General features: G+C 38.4%; 1 protein-coding gene across 3 annotated transcripts; it reads right to left on the reverse strand.

Moving 5' to 3' along the window:
* Nucleotides 1–10,507: 10,507 nt before the first annotated feature.
* Nucleotides 10,508–23,725, reverse strand: BUB3 (BUB3 mitotic checkpoint protein). Of its 3 annotated transcripts, none has more exons than XM_005505784.3 (9): nt 23,609–23,725; nt 23,170–23,307; nt 20,798–20,992; nt 19,615–19,684; nt 18,176–18,327; nt 14,946–15,104; nt 13,382–13,559; nt 12,820–13,036; nt 10,508–10,858 (listed from the first exon to the last, which is right to left on the reverse strand). In XM_005505784.3, exons 2-9 carry the CDS (start codon nt 23,176–23,178, stop codon nt 10,849–10,851), a joined length of 990 nt encoding a protein of 329 aa, XP_005505841.1. In that variant the 5' UTR covers nt 23,179–23,307; nt 23,609–23,725; the 3' UTR covers nt 10,508–10,848. The 3 variants fall into 3 exon arrangements, with proteins under 3 accessions (XP_005505841.1, XP_021147694.1, XP_005505842.1); XM_021292019.2 differs by having other exon boundaries at nt 23,521–23,623; XM_005505785.3 differs by lacking the exon at nt 10,508–10,858 and having other exon boundaries at nt 12,816–13,036.
* Between the last annotated feature and the right edge of the window lie 387 nt (nt 23,726–24,112).

A 24,112-nucleotide genomic window follows, 5' to 3' on the forward strand; every position in this document is an offset into this window, starting at 1 on the left:
CCAGGTGTTGCTCAGTGCCAGGCAGCAAAAGCTGTAAATCACACCTCAAGCCACAGCAAATGAGAAAAACTAATTAGCAGGAATGCTGCGGCCAACAGACCTCACCCATCATACAAGTTTCTTGCACAAACAGGTGTTATTTTACAATACTTCAAACACTGGAAATATGGGAGCCTGGGTGGCTTCCTCATTTATACTAAAACCCTTGGGCTTAGACAGCTAAAGATAACACCATCCCTAGATTTTCTATAAAAACTAGACAATTTAATGTTTTTTTAAATGGCAATTCAACTCCTAATGCAGAGATCGCCCTTACAGAATTTTGTTCTCAGATGCTGTTCCATTCATAGCTTTTTTGGATTTAAAAACAAAAGAGTAGACAAGAATCACCTTATCAGAATAACAGGAAGAAATGACACTGACAAAAGGTAGGAAATCAGAGTAACTGAAATTACTGATGATTCTGTTTTTACTGCAGTTAAATGCTGCATTATTGTTGTTAGTTTTATGAATCCTACAGCTTTTCATTCATTCCAATACCCTAAACATTATACAAATGTAAGAAGTTTAAGAAAGAAGAGCCATCCATAGCTGAAAACAAAGAGCCCCCCAGCAATTAATATTACAACATGCATAAAAATAAATTAAATTAGTCACTGAGGAGGGGGGTGGGGAAGTGTTACTAGAACTTTATAAATACCTGATATAAAAAGCAACTAACAAGACCATTCTGCATTGGATATTATCCAGAACAAAAATTAAACCTATGTTGCTGCTTCAATACCATCTAATACTGGGAACTGGCAGAAAAACATCTATTCTATGAATAATAGCTCAACAGTCCCAAAGGACATCAATACATGAATAAGAAAAGAAAAAAATCTCAAGCCTTTCCAAAATGGTGCTAATGCTCCACTGAAACTTAATTTTATAATTTACTGGCAGTCAAGATGGCAGGAAATAAAATAATTTGCTATATATTGTGCACAACAAACCCCCGGCTTTTCCTGGGAAGGGTAATTATCCCTAAAAAAAAAAAGGGAAAAAAAAAAAGAAGAAAAAAATACGACATCTCATATTAAGCTAAAGTCTCATCAAGAAGAGAAAGAGTGCCTCATTACATGTAATTACCAGGGAATTAGAAACATCATTTAACTAAATGAGCGAATAATGCTCAGGATATTGAAGAAACTTGCCTGCACTTCTGCAGAGCACTCTAAGTCCCATTACAAAAATTGCACCTCTTTAATGGAATAATTTTAGGCCTTGTCTGCCTTGCTTTAAAAATAAAGAGCCTCAGAGAGGCAGAAAGAGGCTGAAACTACCATAAACAACTGTTGAAAAGAGCTGCAGAGTAGGAGTAGTCTCTACTGGATACCATGATTTAAAATGACTCATAATCTAACATAATCATGAAAATTAAACCTAAGGACTTGGGTGGGAGGATGGGAGAGAGGGAGGGAAATGAATTACCCTTTTTAATTGTACTTACTCAAGACTACAATGTATTTATAATTATGCATTATAGATAACGGGTGAAAGATTCTGGGTTAAAGGTAAGCCTTATAGAGAGGGATGAAAGGCTGCTGCATTAGAAGCCAGCTCAAAAAGGAAGAAAAGAGGAAAGAAAAGGTATAACTGCTCATAGACACTCACTGTCTTCCAATGCAATTTTTTTCTAATAGTAAAAAGTTACTAGGGGAATTAATAACAGCCATGATAACGCATTAGATGCAAATAAACCACAGTCTCTACTTTAGCAACACCACATCTGCCTGTAAAGGTGATTCTGCTGCTGTAGGAACAAATAAAATCTGGGAACCATTATTTGCCACCATTTCGACGCAGAGATCGATCCCGTACCAAGAGAAACAAGGTTTCCCTCATGGATTTTAGGCAGAGAAATTGTCTCCAAGCCTTAAAACAAGTCACTAAATAGAAAAGATGTCCCTTGAGTTCAAAAGGTTTTGGTCGGGGTTTGAATCCTGGTTCCACATCACTCCACAAGGAACTAAATAACTGAAGCGACGTTAAAACAAAGTCCCACCAAAATGTCTCCAAGTTGATACACAGGGAAAGCATCACTTTTTTTTTTTTAATAATAAAACATCCTTAGAGAAACGAAAAATGCAGAGAAGTAAAACAAGAAATAAGGGGATATATATAATACATCATCTGAAACATGTACGCTTCCTCTATTAACATTTTCATCCTTCATTTCCTTCTCTCCACCAAAAAAAAACCCTCACCATAGAGATTCAAGGCAAATAAGGGCAGCTTTCTCTTTACTGTAAACAGTTCCACAGCAGAACAAGATGTTAGCACAACAAATAGTGAAATCAAAGGAAGGGAAAGGAACTATAGCCCCAAAGTGTTGAATCTGGACATTTCCACTGGGTAAAGCACAGGAGCAGAAAATGGATGATTTTTGCTGCTTTTGAGATCACAAACATTTCAGGCTGCCCACATGGGCTTCGTTTGCAACCAGAACAGCAAAAGAACTCTTTGTTTGGGTGGGTTGTTGGTTTAGTTTGGCGTTTGGATGGTTATTTAGAAGAATATCCACCAGAAAACAGCTTGTGAAAACATTAGGGTTTTATTTAATGTCTCAATGTCTGCCACTGAGAAGTTATATATGAATTATTTCTGATCATAGAAATAGAGGCTTAATGAAATGTTAAATATTTAAACAAACAAAAAATTGCAGTGACATGGGGAGGGAAGGTAAACAGATTTGGAAACTAGTGAAATTTTGAGAATATGAAAGAACTAAGATAACCACTCAGGATAAGAGAGAAAGAATTTGTTACTTAACAGCGTGTAAGGTCATTTGATGCTGAAACAAAAGGCGGGTGGGAAGAGGTGCCCTTGGCGCAGTGCAGCTTGTAGGAAACTCCTGGGGCTGGAAGAGGGAGGTGATGAGATGTCCCAACCTTGTTCTTCCTCGCAGTCTGGCAGCATCAGCCCTGACACAAAGCTCCTGTGTCCTCAAGACGTGCATCGTTCTCTTCTGTTTCTTCAGCTGAAACTCAGGAGGAGGATTCCAGGTGCATCTCAAAACAGCAGCACCCAACATTTCTGTTAATATTTAAGCGCCACCAAGAACAAAGCAATGGAGAACACAGCCCTGAAGCACATTAAGTGTTCAAAACACTGGCGTTACGCTTACCGGTGGGGATAACAAAGGCAAATTTTGTCCTTTTGAGCCTTTCCGATCAACGCAACCTGTGGCGGGTGAATCCTGACACTGCCAAAGGCTCCGCAATCTCAGCTCCTGGTTTTTATCCTGTATTTGAACACTTGCAAACCACCAAAACAGACTTCATCCCCTGCTGGACTGATCAAGATAGCATATATAATGGATACTTCAGCATAAGGCTTTGTTCTTAGAAAGTAATTGAAGATGGGTACTGGAGGGTCTTAACCTTGATTTTTTTTTATTCAGGTTTCCTAAGGAAATGAGATTCGTGCGATGAAATTGCCTGTGTCTGTCTGCCCGTCCCCTTCTCCTCTTGTCCCCCTAATAACCTTGGAACTGATTGAGCAATTACAAGTGAATAGGACAGAGGAAGGAGGTCTCACAGATATTGAATTCCTGTATCCCTCATGAAATCAGGCAGCCAAGCAGAGGAGACAGCCTTTAATAACATATGCGGGAAGGAAGAGCCAGGAAACCCACCTGAGAAAAGTTCAAGTCTAAACTTGGTGTCTCAGATGTTCAAGAAGGATCAACCACAAAACCCAACTATGTAGAAAAATGAGATTTTGTTCCGCACTTCATTGAATTACTTGGGCTCTATTTGGATAAAACCAGCTTTTGTATGGAAGGTCTCGAGACCAATACAAGAAGAAAGAAGACACGAGTGGAGATCGGGAAAGAAATATGACTGGATTTGCATTTGTAGCCCCCATATTGATTTCCACCTCTATAAAAAATACATATATATAATTCCCAAAATTTTCTTCCCCACCCCATCCTTAAAAATCTCAGTTCTAACCTCATTCTCTGCCTAATTAAATTTTGGATGTATAGAACAGTTCGACTCATCTTTTGGAAGACTGTACGCTTTAATTGCAATTACATGCTGCATATTTCATGATATATATCTTTTGCGTATAATTAGGAATAAAAAAAATGTAATCCCAAAAAGATGTTTAATAATTTAAATCCTGAGGATTTGATTAAAGGCATTTGAGGATTGCAGATGACACGGAAAGAACAGTAACTCCATTATAACCAAGGGAAAAATTCAAGGATTTGAACACTACTTTTGTTTTGCAAACCAAGAACTATAATCTTAAAACCAAAAATTTTAAACAGGAACAGATAGATACATTTCCCCGGGTATATTCCTGCCATTTAATTTGTGGTACAGGACCGAGGTTTTAGAAGAAAAGGCCAGATGTCTCATTTGAAAAGTTTATCTACAAATATTTCTCACAATGTTCCCCTCCAAACTCTCATTAGCAGAAATTAATGTACTCTGAGATAAACAGGGCACTTCTCTTACCGTTCCGGCAGCTTTGTTTGTTTGCTGGCCAACACATCAACAATCAAACCATCTCAACATAAGAAAATATAGATGGAAGAGAAAAAGCCAGTCATGTTCCCAAAACATATAATTTACAAACGCAAAAGATATTGACACGATTTTATTACAGTCTACGTTACCAGTTGACACCTTTAAATGATGCAGAGGATGGTGTGGATCATCCCCAGCAGCAAAAAAAACCTAAAAGCAGTGAATTTATGTATGAAAGCAAATGTCAAAGAATAGGTTACATGCCACTGCGGGACTCGGACCCACTTACAAATACCCCACGTGTGCGTTTGCAGGGAAAATAAACCTGCAGCTCCTGTGTCACGAGCACCCTGCGATGCACAAAGATGAAGCTGCACGTGCAGCACCAACCGCAGCAGCTGCAGCCACCGAGTCCCCCTGGATGGGAAATGTCTCTGTGGGGCAAGAAAACTGATCTGTCAATAAGAAACAGCAGAAACTGAGGGTGCGCAGCACAGTAAAATATACATATGTCCATTCTTGATGTCTCCATGCTTTTCTCCGCTGCACAGGCTACAGCTGTGCAATGTAATTCTTTCCCAAGCTTTATAAAGCAGATTACAAATTCTCTATTTAATACTCCTCAATAGTCTTTGATTTGCAGGGTGTGAATTATACATTTTTTTTCTCTGCCTAGATAATACTCCATAGAAAAACGTTGGCACATTATTACTTTTAAAGGCAAAAACCTCTAAAAATGCTTGTACTTTCATCCTGTTATAGTTATCATTCAATAAAGCAGTAAATCTTTGTATTCTATTGGAATTTCTTCCTGCCATTTAGTACTAGTATATAGCAACACAATAGTGTAGATTGTATCACCATGTAAGAAAAATTTGTATTTAAGAAGATTCATCTAAGGATCTTAACTCTCCTTTAAAATGCGGTGTCATTTACCTTTACGCGGAAGCACTGTTTGTCCAATTGACGAAAAAATTACATCACAGGAACAAAAGAAGATTAACTCAAATAACTCCCCGCAGTAAGTCTACAGCAGAGGCAAAAAATTAAACCAATTACTTGAGCTGGGATTCAAGAAATCTGCTCAAGTCCTGCTTTTGCTCTGTGAGAAGGAAATTCGCTTCCTTATTCTGAGCCTCTGTTGACATCTGTGGAATGAGAAAATTTCTTCTCTCTCAACCTTTGGCCATCTTATCTATTTAGAGAGCAAATTCTCAAGCCAGGATAATTTCTTACGATGCGTCTGCGCAGCACCGTGAATAAGGCGATTGTCTTTGTTGCATTGTTGTTGCGGAACAGCGATGCTTTGCAGAAAATACAAGCAGGGAAAAGCAACCCTTGCTTAGTTTAATTTAATTAGTCGTGACTCTTTGGTGTAAGTGGCTAAATTATAGCTTTGTTTTGACTTGATGCTACCTTGCTCTGCTTTTACCAAAAGAGAATATAGCATTTTTCTTTAAGTAAATATACAATTACGTGCTATGCTGGTACAAGAGGTGTTCCCTAGCAGCTGACAGTGTAGCTGTAAGCTTAAAACTAGAATTATTGTAAAACTAACATAAACAAAATATACAGCCAATAAGAATCAGGCACTCTGTTTTATTAGCCTTATACAAATGCAGAAGAGACTACAAAATGAATACATACACTGAATTCGTTTAGGAGGACAACTCTGCAAAGCTTTCTCCCAGGTGGATGTCCACACCACCCGCTGGCTCTGGTGTGCCAGGTCACACTGATGGGATAAACTGCTAAGGATGGGCAGATTCAGAGCTGAAACCAGTTTGTTAGTGGTGGTGTGGCCCACAGGGGTGGAAAATCAAAGCCTGTTTAAGGATTTAAAAGCTTTAAGGCAATAGGAATCCCTGCCTCGGTTCCAAGGTGTGCTGTAACAGGTGCCAGGTGAATGACTGATCAGAGATGAACTCAGCAGCATAGCAACCGCAGGTACAGTCAGGACCAGCTTGTCTTTCCTGCCCGAAGATGGAACCAGTTAATACCACACCATTCCCAGCAGACGCTGATCTAACCGGGCTTGAGAAATTCCACAGATGGAGATGCTGCAGCTTCCCCAGGCTATTTATTCCTGGGCTTAAGCATCTCTACACTTAGAAAGTTTTTACTAATGTCCAGACTAATCTCTGCTGCAATTTAAGCTCGTTATGTCTCGTCCCAGTCCCTGTGGACATGGAGAACAGTTTATTCCCTTCCACTTTGCAGGTAATCGCAGGAGACTCTGAAGACCTATTACATCCCCTGTGTTGCTGGTGTGCGTTAGTACATTCCTGTCTTCCCATGCTATAGGAAAATGTATGATTTAGTAAAAAAGTGCCACGCATACAGCCTCAAGAAATAAGACATATTTCATAGGAAGTGCCTTCAGCATATTAAGTATATCTGGGAGAGTCCCATATTTGACTTGTCATTTCCAAATTCTACATGTCTGAAATGTACTAGAAAGTATCACTTAAATACTATTTTGAACAAAGAAGGCTGACATACTTCAAAGCAAGTGCCACATTGCTGGAGGACTAGAAGTTGTATCGGTTGCATATTGACTAAAAAATTACTAGCGTTGTGGTTATGATTATACTAAACAACATAAAAGCAGCTAATGGTGTAATCACCAGAACAGACGTCTGCTAGTCAAAAGAAACAGGTTCTGCTCCAGAGCACTAATACCAACCACTGATGGTGGACGTGCCATTTAGGCCAATATTTGCAAGAATATCCAACAGTAGAAACACCCAGGTTTGGGGCGTCTGTCATAACAGATGCAACAGCTGAATTACTGCTGAACTGAGCGACTGCATGGCTACAACTACAGAAAATATTCAGTTTTCAAGGCAGTAAAAATTACCAGGCGCTGACAAAAGCGTGAAAGAGTTAAGGAAGACTGAGCTAGCAACACCTACGCGGCTTTGGAAAGGTCATCCTCAACTGTACCACTTGTTCGGGGATCAGAGTTGAGCTTTGAGCTCAGCGCAGGGTCTGGTTTTGCTTGGGAAAATACGTTTTTTCATATATATTTATTACCATTGCAGTTGCAGCACAAGACATCACGTCTGAGCCGAGGCAGAGCTCCAGACCTCTATGTAGTAGCCACACACTTGAAGTACTGGCCAGCAGAACAAATAAATAAATAAAAAATACACTTACCAAAATGGTTTTTGTAACATTCAGGGCACAGATGCCACTTGGCTCCTAATGCCAGAGTGTCATGAGGCTCTTGTGACAGACAACCCGTGATATTTTTTCCTACAAGCAGTCAACGATGATTGATGATTCTCTTAGAATGACGGCCATGACTTCACGTTCTCCGGATGGCCCTCAACACCGCGCAGAAAGCGACGACTTAAGGAGCTTTTTTTAGATCTCGATTCCTCTGATCAAGAGTCTGTGCCTCCTCTTTGTGCAGCTGCTTGCTATATAGATCAGAAAAGGCTCATTTCATGATTTCTCCAGCTTATGGACCTCTGCCTTGACCTGCATTTCTAGAAGAGAGCTAATAAAAGGAAGATTAATCTTGCAAGAGAAAGACCCATATTCCAACTGCACAGATCTGTACCTGACCATCTCATGCTTCTCTTCTCCGTTGTGCCCAGTTGTCTCATTATTTTCTACATGCTCTTGTTCAAGCATTTATATAAAACACCAACACAACACATGGAATATTCCTACTATTTTTAAGCCAAAGTAAATTAGTAAATTCAATTTGTTTCCTCCTACATATCTGGGACTACCTTTGTCCACTGAAGCATGCAGATCTCAGTACAAACATTAATTTTTTTCCCCTAATTACCAATGAAAAGTTGCACAGGAGGCCTTATTTCCAGGTCATGTCGTCTGTCTGCTTTGTTAACCAAACTATTTGGAATTCCCCTAATTCATTCTTTATTTTCCCCTACTTTCTCTAGCTCCTCTTTCACTTTGTTCCCCACACTTCCACACCCCTGTAACTGCCCACTCTATCCTCCCTCCATTTCACATGTTCCTTTCTCCACATCATCACTAAAGCACCTTTGCATCAGTCCCAGCCCATTTCTGCCTTCACACACCATTTATTTGGACCACTCCTCACTTCAGGTCTCTCTTCTCCACCAGCAGGGCCACTGTTGTGCTTTTCAGAAACAACAAAATCATCTTTTTGTGGGCTCAAGTTTACATCTTGTAATATTACACTCTCCCAGATTAGATGGATAAACAACAGATATTGTATATGTTTGCTCTGCAAATATATGTGCTTAAACCTGCACACACATACACGTTGTGGTCTGGTGCAACGCCTGACAGTGCTCTGAACACAATGTCCGCTGTCTCAACTTCCAGCCATCCCTCAAACTAGAGATTTTGCTTCACATTTCTTTGCTACTTGTTCTCACAGAAACCTTTGGTTCCCAGGTTTAGGCCCCACACACCACAAAAAAAACCCACAAACACCGAAAAACACCACACACCAAACAAAAAGCCCCAATTCACATAGCAAGGGGTCACCGCTTCCTAGGCTGACATCAAAAATTCAACCTGTGCTCAACAGAAGCCTGTACTCTCAATGTAAAAAAAGCCAATTAAAATTGGAAGAAATCAGGATGGTGCACATTGATCAGAACGGGCTGGATGCTACTGTAGTGACAGCATTATCCATATTTAAATTCAGGAAGATCTTTATTTCTTTTAAGACCTATCAAAACCAGCTTATATTAACAAAGAATCCATATCAAGCCCATGACAAATTCTAAAGCATTCCACATTCAACCCATTTACTATCTCTCTCTGGTAACAGCTCACGTCTGTTACCTTTCCGCACACAGAGTCCATCACCACCTCCTCTGGAACGATCAGTTACTATTTCTGTCACCAGCAAGTTGTTTTCTTACAGGTAGTAAAGTACTCCCACTGGCAACACAGGCACTGATACCTCAGAAGGTGGGAGTAAAGTATTAATCCAATGACCACTCCAAAATACTCACACTTTAATCACCTTTGATAGGCTTCATAGAAAGAATTTTGTTCCATCCCTCCTTAATATTCACTACAAAGTGAATAGTATTACAAACTTCACAAACCCCTGAAACAAGCTGCTATTAAGAGAGTAGTCGGACAGTCTGGTCTGCAGGCAGAGCTGGATGAGATTGCCTTCTGATCAGTACCACCAAGTTCTTATTGTTATTTCTACAAACCAGTCACAAATGTGCAATATTGAATATATTCTTTTTAGCAGAAGACAGATTTGCAGGTTTAGTCTCTTCATCTGATCTTCATTCCTGTTTAGAAAAAGCAAACACACAGCATCTAATACTTTTTCTAAGACTACTTTCCTAGGAATTTTTAATTTGTCCAAGTTCAAGCACTTTCTCATACACATCCCCCCACTCCAAAATCCTCAAGATGCTGATAAAAATCTTGATTACAGATTAGACTTCTTACCAACTGGCATGAAGGCAAACGAGACATTCAGACAAACAGCATATTTTCATGAGTTTTTTTGACCACAACATTTCCACCCCGGGCAAACTCCTTTTCTTTTACCATTGTACCTGTTACTCCATTAAACCCTGGGCTACCACATCTGATCTGCAGACCTGGCACAGACCACTCAGCTATAGGCTGAAAGTCTACATTTCCTTCCCTCTACCCGCAGTTCTTCCCAAGCATTGTTCATTTCAGGCTTTTATGCAGTATGTGAAGAAAACCAAAGTACCACATGTTGAGGTTCTTCCCTTCAGAAACAGTTCACGGGTCTCCAGTAACAATCAAGTCATTGCAATTAACAAGCCCACCTAATATAACACAACTTTGTGTGTTCATTGCCTGGAGAGTAAACATCCTCACATAATGAAGAAATTCTCAGTTCATCTCATTGGAAAAAGACAAAAGGCTCAGAAATTTTCTATCAGGAAGACCCAGAACTCAAGAATTCTTGCAACTTAAAGGTTTGGTCTTAATGTTTGTTTCAAATACAGTAAAGGTTGTTACACAAGGTATTTGTTTTAAAAAAACTATGGATATTTATTGAACAATTATGAGACCATTGAAAGTTTTCATAATTAGATACTACAAAACATGGTGAGTTTTTACAAAAGTATAAGCAAAGTTGCCTACAGGATGGAACTAATTTAGCTACAGACAGCAGATAAAGAAAACAGTTTCATTAAGATTATAAGCAGGCAAGTAATGACAGATTAAGACATACTGCAATATACAAACAAATATTTCGTAGTCAAAGACAACATCAGGACAAGGACTGTTCTTCTCACTTCTACAGTTTCATTTAGTCTTGCTAGGAGCAGGTGAGCAACTCTTGCAGAGAAGTATCACCAGAAGTCTAAGTAGACCTGAAACAAATAAACAGTATTTCAGCAAGCAATACTTAGAGTAACCATAAACAGATAAAACATAAAACACTCTACAAAAGCAGAAATGTGTAGAAAGACAGCTTTCATTTGTATCAAGATACAATATCTAATAATTTAGTGATCGGAAAGCTGATCTTGCCAAGTTTTCTTTATATAATATGGCACCATCTTGATGCATTTCAAAACGCATCATGCAGACATGCTAAGTGATTCAAATTAATATGTAAAAAGATCGTTATGAAACAAATATTAGTCTTCTGTCTTAAGTAACTTATTTTTAGAATAAACCAGAGATGACTCACACTACTGTAACATTAAATATACGCATCATTCTTAGTGCCCTAAGGTTGGCATAAGCAACTTGTAAATGTCAGAAAAGCATATAAACCTTGTTAATGTTCTCAGAAATTCATTTAAAGATAGAAACAGGTCCAAAAAGATGCCTGTCTAAATGCATTGCAATTACGTTACAATTATTTTCCAAATACACAGATATGCTCTGTTTTTTCTCAGCTCATTACTGACTCAAACAATTTGCCCTTCTGGGATCAATTGTTTGCTAATAAATAATTGTTTACAGTCACAAAATGATATTAAGGAGTATTCTTATTAGTTTTCCTTCTACAGCCTAATAAGATTCAAAACTAGCTGATTCCCAAGAGTCTAACCTTAACCTTGCTGTGTTTAACAGCCCAGGAAATGATGAACCATCTGTTTCAGAAAATAATGAGGGGCCAAGAGGAAATATTGTTTAATTGTAGATTAACCTCCTCATACGGCAGAATGAAGCATCCACAGAATTAGCAGCCATAACTAGCAATGAACAGATATAACTGCAAGCAGCTCTTACTATTACAAGACCAGCAGCAGCAAGTATTCTTTTATCACCTTTTTTTTTAAGCCCTCCCAAATGTATGTAACAGCTACAAGCTGATTTTATAAATAAATTTGAATTCTCATCTCTGGGTTTTTCTTTTTTTGAGGAAGCACCAGAACAAAACACTGAAATAGTTCAGGTTTTATTTTTGCATGAGTACCAAAATTATTTTAAACTGAACATCTCCAAGTGAGAGATGGTGTATTTATTCTTCTGTAAGTTTCCCTTCACATCTTCACAGCGATAAAATGACTGCTCTGAACCAATATACAAGTCACTTAAGGCAGGGGGGAAGGTCTTGAGATTTTAAACTCAAGAACTTTGATCACTTACGTGTGTCTATTTACACAGCCACTTAGATACTAAATAATGGAGACAAACAGATGAAGTTTGAGTACTAGAAGAAAAAAAAATAGCAATGGCAAACTGCAGGAATTTGAAAATAAAACCAGCTCCTGTGCTAGGCTAATGAAGAGTAGTGCAATTCTGTGCTGCGATGGCAATTTTTCCATGTAACATTCATGCCAAAGCGAGCTTAACAGAAATCTTTTGCCTCCATCAATCAGTTTGCCCCATTTTGACAGCACCAATGACAGAAAAGCATTATCAGAGGGCTGCAGCAAACGCCAAAAAGCTTTTCCTTGATTTGACACAACCTTCCTTCTGATTCGCCTCTGACAGCCAGGTGCGTACTCGGCATGTAAAGATTTCATTAATCCTAAGTTTTAAATATCCAAACACAGTAACATTTACTCAAATAAATTATGCTTGAATTCTTCACTTAATTCTTGAAGCAATGAGCTAGCAATAACTCCACAGCTTCAAAAAGGATAAGAGTTTGACATTCTTCTCCTACAAAACAACTAGGCACAATTTTATCCATCAGACGTCTATCAACCTACGGATATTGAAAGCTTGGGCACACAAGATAAAATCAAATCCAACCCCACTGTCAAGCTGCGCTATCGACTGGCATCAATAATGCTATTCATGAATTTAGGAAAATTAATAAATCTTGGGATGAATGCTCAGAAAGGCTCAAATACAGGTGAAGCATACTCACTTTGGTTTTGTTTCTGCATCTGTCACTTGGCGAATATAGATACCATCTTCGGGATGTTCAATGTCATCCATTTCATACATATATGAAGAAGCTATTGCAAGGGTAGTTCCATCGTTGCTGAAGGCAAGTGACGCTATGCTGGTGGGATACCGATGGAACTGGCACAGCCGCTTTTTGTTAAATGGATCCCAAATATTTACAAATCCATCGGAACCTCCTGGAAGTGAATTTTTAAAAGTGTTGTAAATTACAATGGAGAGAACGGTAAGAGTGAAAAGATACAGTACAGAAAAAAGGAAAAGACAAAACCATCTGGAATTACTTTGTCAGTAAAAACCACAGGGTTATACAGACTTGCATCATTCAGTAAAGAGCACGAGTATTTCCCAAAATCCCTGTTTAAGCAATTAACTCACTGCATCAAATCATTTAAAGACTCTGCTTATTGCAAGAAATATTATTTAAATGCTTAAAAAGGGCATAAGAAATAAAGGCTGACCTGTTTAAATCAAAATTAAAGGAACTGATGCAAATGTTACAAAAAACTGAGTATCTACTCTACCTGTAGCAAATGTGTTGTGGACATTATGGAAAGAAATGGCATTAACTGGATAAATCTGCTCGATGTTATTTTCCTTCAAACGGTGACATTTGAATGCATATTTCTTCTTCTGGATTTCTGGACTTGGATCCAAATATTCCACCGCAACACGACCTTCAATGGAACTTAAAACATAACCCTACCAAAAAAAAGAGTTGGGAGATATACATTTTAGAACTTGACACCGGGAGAAGAGATTGCAACACGATTTCTCTTATAACCCTCTAAATTCAACTAAATGAAATGAAAAGAGTCTTAAGTCACATACAGCTAGAAATTGTTTGTTACAATAGATCAATGGCATAAGCAATAAAATCTGCTTTTAAGAAATAATGCAGAAAAAAGGCTTTCTGAGCGATTCTCATTGCACCATAGTTTGAAGCTGACAGTGAGACTTTTAATTACCCCTGCCAGTCCAAACACAAGTTGATTCGGGGAGAAAAATGTTAGTAGTTAAGAACACCTTGTATTCACACATCTATCCCCTCAAGTATTAGAGGTACTCATGGGACTATTTTGTCTCAGAATTACATTAAAACTGGTTCAGAACTTTATACTGGCAACTAAACACTCAAGTTTAAACAGTATTTTCAGTGAAACTTGCTTGTAAGTGGTTTCCACTTATTCAGTTAATTACAGTTCTGACTTAAAGCAACCTGAGATGCTTTTATTATAACTTCTGAGTTAAGCCCACAATAGATCCTTTCAGAAATAGGATTGTAATGACATCTAGCTATAACGAGGTTCTTTAAAATCCATAATACAATACAATCTGGAAGATCAGCTTGTTTCACTATAACTAGAGCTGAAAATGAACAAAGCGTTCATGCCAGTTCAAGAACAAGTAACTAGGTCTCCCAATTCCTGCGCTATCACTATGTACACAGGAAAATTCCCTTCCAAATTAGTTTGTCAGAAAAAACTAATCTTCTTGCTCTACTTCAGAAAGAGAAATATAACAGACACACTATGTTGACCTACATGGAACAGCCGTATGATCATCTAAATTGTACCATTTCCTCTAGATAACGAAACATGGGTTCTCAAGTGCATAACACAGACTCAGAGTAAAAAAAGAAAGACAAAATATAAATGACATTCACATAGTTTTAATCCTGCCCCGTTCACAGCCTGTTGAAGAACACAGGACTACAATGCATAAAGTCTGCTGAGCAACTGCCCATTCTGTCTTCCTCTCTTCTATTGCAACTTTGTGGGGGTTTTTTTGTTTTTTAATTACATTTCAGCACTGTGACACATTAAATGGGTTATTTTTCAAATAGAGACAAAACCGAGAAAAAAAATGAAAACCTGCTGCTAAGTTAGTGGCAAATATTCCTAAACTACACTATTAAAAAGAGTTAACCTGGAACCTCAACATCATTTTTCCCCCCTCCTAGAGTTTTACTACAAAACTTTGAAGACCAGAATATATTTAAATGATAAAGAAAACTTGAAAAATAAACCACCATTTTTCCTAAAAAAATATTCAACAGAAATACAATTACTGACATAGTTGCCGTACCTGTTTATTTGGAAACGCTCTGATACAGCGGGTCTGGTATTTCAGACTTGATTCTCTTCGCTGCTGAACATAACCCATGTTCCGCAAATCCCACACCAGCACTCTCCGACCCGCCGTCCCCACAATTAGTCTGTCTCCAGACACAGAAAGCGTGTAGACCTTGCAAAAAAATTTACAATATTTAACACTTATAAGCCCAAATATCCATTGTTCTTTGTACAAAATAATATATCAGCAATATGCAATATCAGGTGACATCTACAATACAGTCTATAGCCACAGATATCTCCTTTGCTTCAATTTATAACTCAAATTTGGGATGAACAGCAGTAGTGTGCAGCGGGTTAGTGATGTAGCATTTCAACAGCTCACCCTTAATTCTGTACCCTACCACGTAGCTAAAAATAAGAGAGCCCAACACAGCACCATAATACATATGTAACAAGTTCCAAAAAAGACTTTTTTAAATGAATAGACATAGGCATTTGTGCAATTCTAAGTTTCGAACATGTTTATTCAGTTACCAGTCTCCAGATCTCAGTGATACCTAAATAATCTTCCAAACATGAGTTTTCTCTCTTTTGCTGGTATTATCCATGTTTTAAATGCTAACCCATGTGCAGAAGTATTTATGCATAACTCAAATGGAAATCAGTACTATTCAAGTTTTCCTCAAAAATTATTTCAAGCATTAAAATTACTGGATATTTCAAGGCAAGAGGAACACAGATACAAAGTAACTGGAATTCATCTTTGCTTGGTGTGGACAGCTTGCATTTGCCAATATCAATACATGATCCTGCAGGTCAGCCCTACAATATGACACCACACATTTTCTTCTCATTTTCCATCCTGTAATCATGTGGTTTTATAGAATACTTCAAGTTGAGCTTCATGTTAATAAAGGAAAATCGATTGCCAGTAAATAAATTAAAAAGCCCCACAACACAGTACTTTGTATACTTAAATAAAACTAACTGAAATTGAAGGAAGTGATGTGCTTGACATCATTAAAATAGATTATGCCTTGGAATTTCAACTCTACTCCAAAAATTGGCTCAGAGGTTCTAACTTTTGTTTATCAAAGTCCTTATGAAAATATTCAGCACACAAATCGTTCTGTTTCCAACTATTACTTGGGATGCAGTCAATCTAGAAATAAGTTTAAAAAAGGAAAAGGAAGAAAAGGTTCAGCCTAAAACTCTCTGCTACCAAAAGAATTACAAGTTGTTGATACACAAACAAGGCAGAATCCAGTTACCATAGCTGTGCTGACATTGAGCTGCTAACAAGAGCAAACTATAAGAGCAACCTTTTTCAAAAGTGACATAAAGCAGCTAAATAACCAGGAAATAGATTTGTATAAACCTCTGATCGAGAATCAGAAGCGTACAAGATCTGGGATCCTGCCAGAAGGATTCAATTTACTTTTGGCAAGTGCTTGTACAATTTCACTCAAGCACCGAGTTTCACTTTCTGTTTCTCTGATAAAGCCCAATAAAACTATTTGGTTCTGGTAAAACTGCACTGAAATATCAGATGGAACAACTTTTCTCTTAATCTGCTAAAAACGTTTCGGGTGAAACTGTGGTTTCAAGAAGTTAGTTTCTATTAAAAAAATAAGCAGACAGGTGCGTATGTGTGCAGGAAGATATGTGTACACATATAAATACACACACAAAAAACTTATATGTATATAAAACTTCCTTTAACCAATCCACATTCATTCATCATTCATCCTTGCTCTAAAATCTGATTATTTATCTTTCCTCTTAAGGCTGAGGTCTTCAGATGGGAAACGTCATCAATGTTCATATAGGAGCTGCATAAAATTTCCAATTATCCCAACTGCCAAATCCCACTTATATATAAAACGGCAAGAAAACTTTGAGCCAACAGTAGTTACACACTTCAACAAGATAGCTTTTCAAACCTCCCTTCATTATTGATGTAAAAATTGATATAAAAATAATAAACATTATATAAAATGTATTTGTATACACGTATGGAAACAAAGGCATAAAAAATATTAAATAGCTTAAATCTTCTTTACAAACTGATGTCACACCTGTATAGTGAGTATTCCTTCTACACCACACAATCATAAATCAACTGAAACCATTGTCATGCAGTTGAGTAGGTGTACACATTTATCAGAGGCAGTATTAAAAAAAATGACATAATGAACCTTGCTGAACCAATAAGCAGCTTGATTCACTGTGGCTGTCCATTATATGATATTCTGTCAGCCATTTATCACAGTTCTTTACATGCTACATACAACTATAAATCAAAACTAGAAATAATGCAATTACTTTATTCCGAACAAAGGTCTTGCCATAAGTAGATTCAGCTATGTTGTAACAATAGTAATAGCTATTTAGATGCAATAGGGAATGTAATGATGGCTCATAATTATGGCTTGAAAATAGCTAAATGAAATTTTAAAAAGCTATAGGCAAAAAAAATATGTAAAATTATCCAGCAACACAGCCTGGGTTTAGTATTCTATTAAAAACCATGATTTTTTTGTTATAATTCCTTCAGTAACACCACTGTAAGCAGTATAAAGATTAACACACCGTATAACCATTAGAAAAAGCCCAAGACATCACATTTTACCTTATTTCTCTTGGTGTCTCATTAGCACGGAGGATTTTAGTATGAGAATGTCTGAGTTTGCTAGACATTAGTACAACAACAGGTAAGTTAAAATAGAAGCAATTCTGTCCAATCTTTTAATACAAGTTGAAAAACAAAAATATTTCAGGCAACATTATTTGCCTCCTACTATTTCTCTATGCACATTTCAAAACAACAAACCTTATCACTGCCAGGATCTGATATATCTAAAAGTCTTACCATTTAAAGAAATAAATAGTGCATATTACAATTAAGCCAAGGATTATTAACGATTAAGTCAACTTCACATGCTGGTTTTGTTAGCGTTTTTCCTTCTTCAAGTTTGTTTTAAATCATAAGATTTTGGTCCATCGGGGAGCCGGGAATTAAGTTATGCTCTCCTACTGATGAAAGCTCAAAGCCTTAACCCAAAATCACAATAGATTCTGAATATCAATATTTTAAAATGCAACATTTTCACAGCTTAAAAAACATTAAACATAACTTTTCAAATTCAATTCAGTTTAAGACAATGTCCTGTATGATGTTTAACCCATCACTGGATTATTATTTAACATATCAACTGGAATACAGCATCCAGGATATACCTTTTCGGGTTGAGAGAAGGTGCCTGCATTACAAGGAGTTCTGGGATCCCACAGCTTGACTGTTTGATCCCAGCTTCCAGTGACCATGACGTTCACTTCCGGGCAATACTCAACACACCTGATAGGAGCATCGTGGGCACCAACAAGGCTTTCTGTAAGAAAACACAATTTATTGTAATTTTATTGGCTCTACAAATAGTCAGAATGTGTTGAATAAAGAATTTTTTAAAAAGGACACACTACTGAGGTACAAACACTCTTTTTTGACCTTTCCACAGGTGTATTAATATGCTAAGACTTGCCTGGTCTTCACAAGCACAACTTTTGCAAAGATCTGGAACGTTAAATTTAAACTTAAAAGTCTTCTGAGATTATGAAAGGAATTACAAATTTTAGGCAGCCATAGAGACATGGTCTAACATATAAAGAACCGTTCAGCATCAAATGGTATCAGCACCTGTGACGCAGACACTAATACAGAAAGTCACTTTAGCTGGTGTATATTAACATGATGACCAAAAAATAATTAATATCACATACTAATATAAATATTAGTATAAACGCTTCTATAAAGTCCCCTATAACAGAATTATTTGACCTTTTTCATAACACTACCGCGCACACAAGTTTGTTGAGCCCTGGCTCTTGGTTGGTTCTGGTGACATGTGTCTCAGGTTCAGATTCACTTTTCAATTTAACACACATAGAAACACACAAAACAGTCAAGCTAGTTGCATATTTTGCACTAATGAGGCGCTGGAACTGTGTTGCTTCGGAGAAGTGTTTTGCTAGGAAAAAATGTAGTACAAGGCCATGATGACTGACAAAGCAGAAGTTTCATATACACTCCAACATACATGTGAAAGACCATTCTAAATATGTCTAAGCCACAAATCTTTGGGAAAAAAAAAAAATCTGCATGCTCAGTTTTAGTTCAGCTTGTCTAACTGTCCCTAATAAAGCCACAGTAACCTATGGCAGAGCAGGATCATCATGAGAAAACCTATTCAAGGCATCCTACAAGAAGCTTCTACCAAACTTCCTGCAAATTGCTAAAGACTTCCACGCTTTTAGGTGGAATTTATTAGCGTCCCTTGTTATTCTGCCAGATTTGAATCTCAGACCAACAGTGTGACAAGTACATAGATAATTCCTTTCCTTCCATCTTAACCTTAAAATAAGTAAATGAAAAAGAAATGCACATGTAAAATACAGCAATGAATATTCATCACATGAGAAGTTTAAACTCTCAGTTTGGCAGCAACAGATTCAGCCCTTTTGTTAAAGGCATTATAGCACAATCCCGTTACCCAGTAAGGAGCAGTGTCTTGTCCAAAGCCTTGGTGATCACAAAAGGCTGCAGGGCAAAGGAGAGCACTAAGCACTGACACTGACAACTTAAATCAATAGAGACAGCTTAGAGAATTCAGTCTGCCTACCTTGGTCCGTGTTCAGATCGTGCATTTTCAATTGCTGATCTAATCCTCCACTCCAGGCATGGGTAGGATCCTATAAAGCAAAATATTTCACCTTATGACATGCCTTAAGTTACCCTGGCTGCTGCACATTTAATATCCTAGGCTCATAACACAGGACTTGCTTTCCAAAGTTTTGGGAAGAGGGGAATTATGACACAAAGGTGAAGATCCAGCCCAGATCTAAACAGGCAGAGACAGAAGCTTTGCAAAATGTTTAAGCAAAGCACTTCAAGCTATACAATCATTTTTTTTAAATTTAAAAGTAAAACTAAAAAGAAACAAAAGCACTTAGAGGTCACATCACATCATTTCTGCTTCTGTAACAGCAAAACACATAATGTTTATTTTTAAATGCGCACTAACCTAAGGCAGTTCTACTAAAATTAAGTGTATTCTAAAACCAATTTAGAAACTGGAAACCATTTGAGAACTTATGTGTTGATCTACACTACAATATTAGCTATGTGACAAAATGTTCTGTGAAAAAAGTACAAGTAAAATTAAAAATCTAAACTGATCCTTAAAACATTCAGTAATACATCAAGATCAAGTTACTATTGCATTGTATGCTGCTATGTCCTTTAAAGATATGAATTGAAAACTACTAAAAAAATAGGCAAAAAAGTGGGACAAATAAACTTAAAACCATGTCTATTTCAAATCCAGTATACCAAAAAAAAACAGAAATTAAGTATCTGGTAAATTGCTCACTTGGAACAATGCTGTGCTTCCAAAACAGCCCAGGATGACAAGGTTAAAAAGAAAAGAAGAATTGGCTACGGACATTTATCGTGAATAAAGATTTCTGGCTGGATACTACCAGTATGACTCTCTGTAATAAATACACATACAACTTACCATACCATTGCAGAAACTACACAAACCAGCTCAAATTACTTTTGCCTACCACTGCTACCAGAAATTAACTACTTGTGTGCCTGCACCTGTCACAGGAAATATCTACACTTAGGACTACAACAACAATAATTAGAAGAAGAATAATCAGTAGAAGTAAGCTATTTTTTAAAACCTAGAACTCATGTAGGATTTCATTATCCCTTTAGTTTCAAGAACTGACAATTTCTCATGTGTCTTGGGCACTATATGTAAAATAACTTTTTAAAAAAGCATTTCACACACTTACATAAAAAGCACAGTCAAGGACAGCTCCTGAATGTTGATATTTGAGTCTCATGGTGTTGGCAGGAACATCATAGAGTCGGACAGTTGTGTCCCAGGATGAAACAAGCAGGAACTGAGACGTATTTGGACTAAACTTCACTGATGAAATACCATCATCTGGAGTTTGATTTAGTTTGAATTCGTTTGATCCCGTCATCTGAAGAAAAGACATTAACACACAGATACAATTTTAGTAATAACAAGAACCTAAGCCTAGCAAGTTAATTAGTCAACTGATCCATCTTAAAGGTAACTTAAAGCAGACCTGAAAAGTTTACCAGCTTTTACACGGAAGTTCAGAACACACAGATTTCTGACAGATGCTGATCACTGTCCAAGACCTCAATAAACTCCTACCCCCATTGAGAGAGCTTTTAAATCAAAATATCAAATATAGCATGGAATGAACAGTATAAAAGTTTATTTTTATTATTATCATATATAAGCTTAGATATTGTTACTTTAAAAATTCATTTTCCCCCACTCTACTGTGTATGCAGCTGTATTTTTAAAAGTAAATATTTATAAACTACTGTGAGCATCAAGAAGTTACTTTAAAAGAAAAAAAAAAAAACCACAAGCAGGCAGAACAGAATCTGATTTGAAAACTCAAATAAAAACTGTTTCAGACTTGGTACTGCAACTGGATCATCTTTCAAATAGTTTTGCACTCTCTGCAACTTTCTAATCCCTAGACTTCCATAAGTGTTACAAAATGTTTCAAATGAAACATGTTAAGATTTTTTTTTTCTCCCCTCTTAAGGCTCTAAAGAGGGTCAGATAAGAAGGGGTCGTTATACTTTATGCAGTACTGAAATGTAGAGTAAACGTATAAATGTGATGTAACAGGGAAAAAAAGACAATTAAACAACAGAATAACGAGACTGAAGGTAACTGCAGCACTTGCTCCATAGGATTAGTTAGTTGTATATATAAAAATTCAAAGGAGAGTAGAGGTTATGAGCAGCAAATTTCAGCTGGGAAAACAGTACAGACCTTACACTCTGAAAAAAAGAAATTCTTAACTATATATATTCCAAGAAAACTGCCAAAACTTCTTCTAAGGCTTCAGAGAGCCTTAATATCACATTTCCCTTGTGCTAAAAGTACAGAGAGGTAAATTAGCTAAGATTTTATATAACACTATAACTCCTGAATTTGTATGTACAATTGCAGAGGTTAAGATTAGATCTCTGAGAATAAATCAAGAGAGAACGAGCAGATGAACCAGAACAAGGTTCAAATCCAGTGCACAATTATTCTAGTGCAGCACTTAAGAGTAACTGAACAATCATCAGGTTGTATAATACCGTGAGCACTACATATTCTTACACTGGTAAGATTTCCCAAGTGGGAGCTTTGGTAGGTGTTCTACAAGACATCCTTAAAACAAAACAAAACCAACACACTACATACACACAACCATGATGTAAACATATTTATATAGCAGAAATAGCACTTTGTGAAGTGAGAAAAAAAGAAACTTTTAAGAAAATGAAATAACTTATTTCTTAAACCCCTTTTTCAGTTTTGTTTTGGGAATACTTGAGACAGATATGCTTGCCACACATATTTCTACGTGACTACTACAAAGAATGCAGCAGCACCTTCATTGTGCTTTAAAATGGCGAAACGTACGTCAGTGACGATTTCAGATGGATGTACAAAGACACAAAATCTAAAGGAATTCAGAACGACTACAACAATTAGACTGGACATGCTAATCTCCTTGCCTACTTGTGGCAGAAAGCTCCATCATGAGGATCTGAGGCACCTGGTACAACAGTTACAAACGAACCCAAAGCAACCAACAAGCAGCACTCCAGGAAGCAGAGTTACTTACATCAGAAACCAGAAAGGATCTCCCAAAGGTATTTTTAATCCAGAGAAAAACATAAAATGTCATAATTTAACTATATGCTGGCTTTTACTATGTTACAAAAAAAGCCAAACAAACAAACAAAAAAAACCCACATAAAATGCTCTGCACATTTTCACAAATAAACTACTCTACAACCGTGACTGCCAAACAACAGTAATTGTCACACCCACCTCAAATAACAAAGTCCTGGTAAAAATGATCAGAGATAATTCATAAAAAAGACGTTACAGTGAAGCAGCATGCTGCTGAAAATGCAATATTGACTTAACTAAGAGGTGTACCTTTGCACCTCCATAATTCCCAAAAGCTCATTTTCATGGAACAGGTAAGAAATCAGTGCTTTTATAGCTCCTTTTAACACACTATCATTTTGCTAGACCATAAGCGTTTCCCAGGACGAAACCGTTCAGATCAACCACTCTGTACTTTTGTTAAGAAAGTGTTAGAAGTACCGTTTTCATATTACACGATTTCCTCTCCCTGCTTCACGCAGCGCCAAGGAAAACCCTTCTCGGTGCAGCAGCAGCAGCGGGTCAGGAAGCGCTGAGGCGGCTGAGGCACCGGAGATGCACGTCGAGATGCGGGAGATGCTGCGGCGGGAAGAGAACACAGTGAGAGAAACGCCCGAGAACCGAGAAGAGGCCGAGAATCTGCGACACCCGCGGCCCCACCGGGGAACGGACGCGCAGAGCGGGGGGCGGCGGGAGAGGCCGCTGAGGAGAAGCGGCCGCCAGTCAGGAGGCGGGGAGGCCGTTCCCAGGCCGAGCCGCCCGCTCCGCCACACAGCTACCCCCCGACCGTACCCCGGAGATCTCCACACCACCCAGCCCAAAGTGTGACTCCGCGGTCCCGACGCCAAGCCCGGGGTCGCGGGTCCGGTCCCGGCCTCACCTCAGCGCTCCGACCGCGACCTCGGGCCTTCCAGCAACCGTCACACGCACGTACGTACAGTCCCGCTCGCCCCACCCAGCCACGCCGCCCCGCGATTGGCCGGTTCGAAAGGGCGGAATGCTGCGTCCCGGCGTGCCCCGCGCGCACGCCGCTCCTCGACGTGTCCGCCGCGGGGAATGCTGGGATCTGCAGTCCGCCGGGCCCGGCGAGGCGCGGGAGCCGGGACCCGCCGCTGCACGTGTCTCCCGGTGCCATCACCGGCTGCTCACCGGAGCGCCAGGGCGGGTTCTCCCGTTAGCATCGTCACAGCGCAGCTGCGGGGAAGGAACAGGCACTCCTGGGCTGTAATAACGTTAACGCGGAAACCCGAAATACGGATTATTCCCCCTAAAAAAAAGAAACCGAAAAGCGGAGGGACGACACGGGCACCCGGCTGCCGATGGTGGCCCCGGTAGCGGGGCTGAGCTCACGCCGGCCCTTCCCTACCGCCGGCACCGGGCGGCA

This window comes from Columba livia, chromosome 6 (assembly GCF_036013475.1).
Source record: "Columba livia isolate bColLiv1 breed racing homer chromosome 6, bColLiv1.pat.W.v2, whole genome shotgun sequence".
NCBI lineage: Eukaryota > Metazoa > Chordata > Aves > Columbiformes > Columbidae > Columba > Columba livia.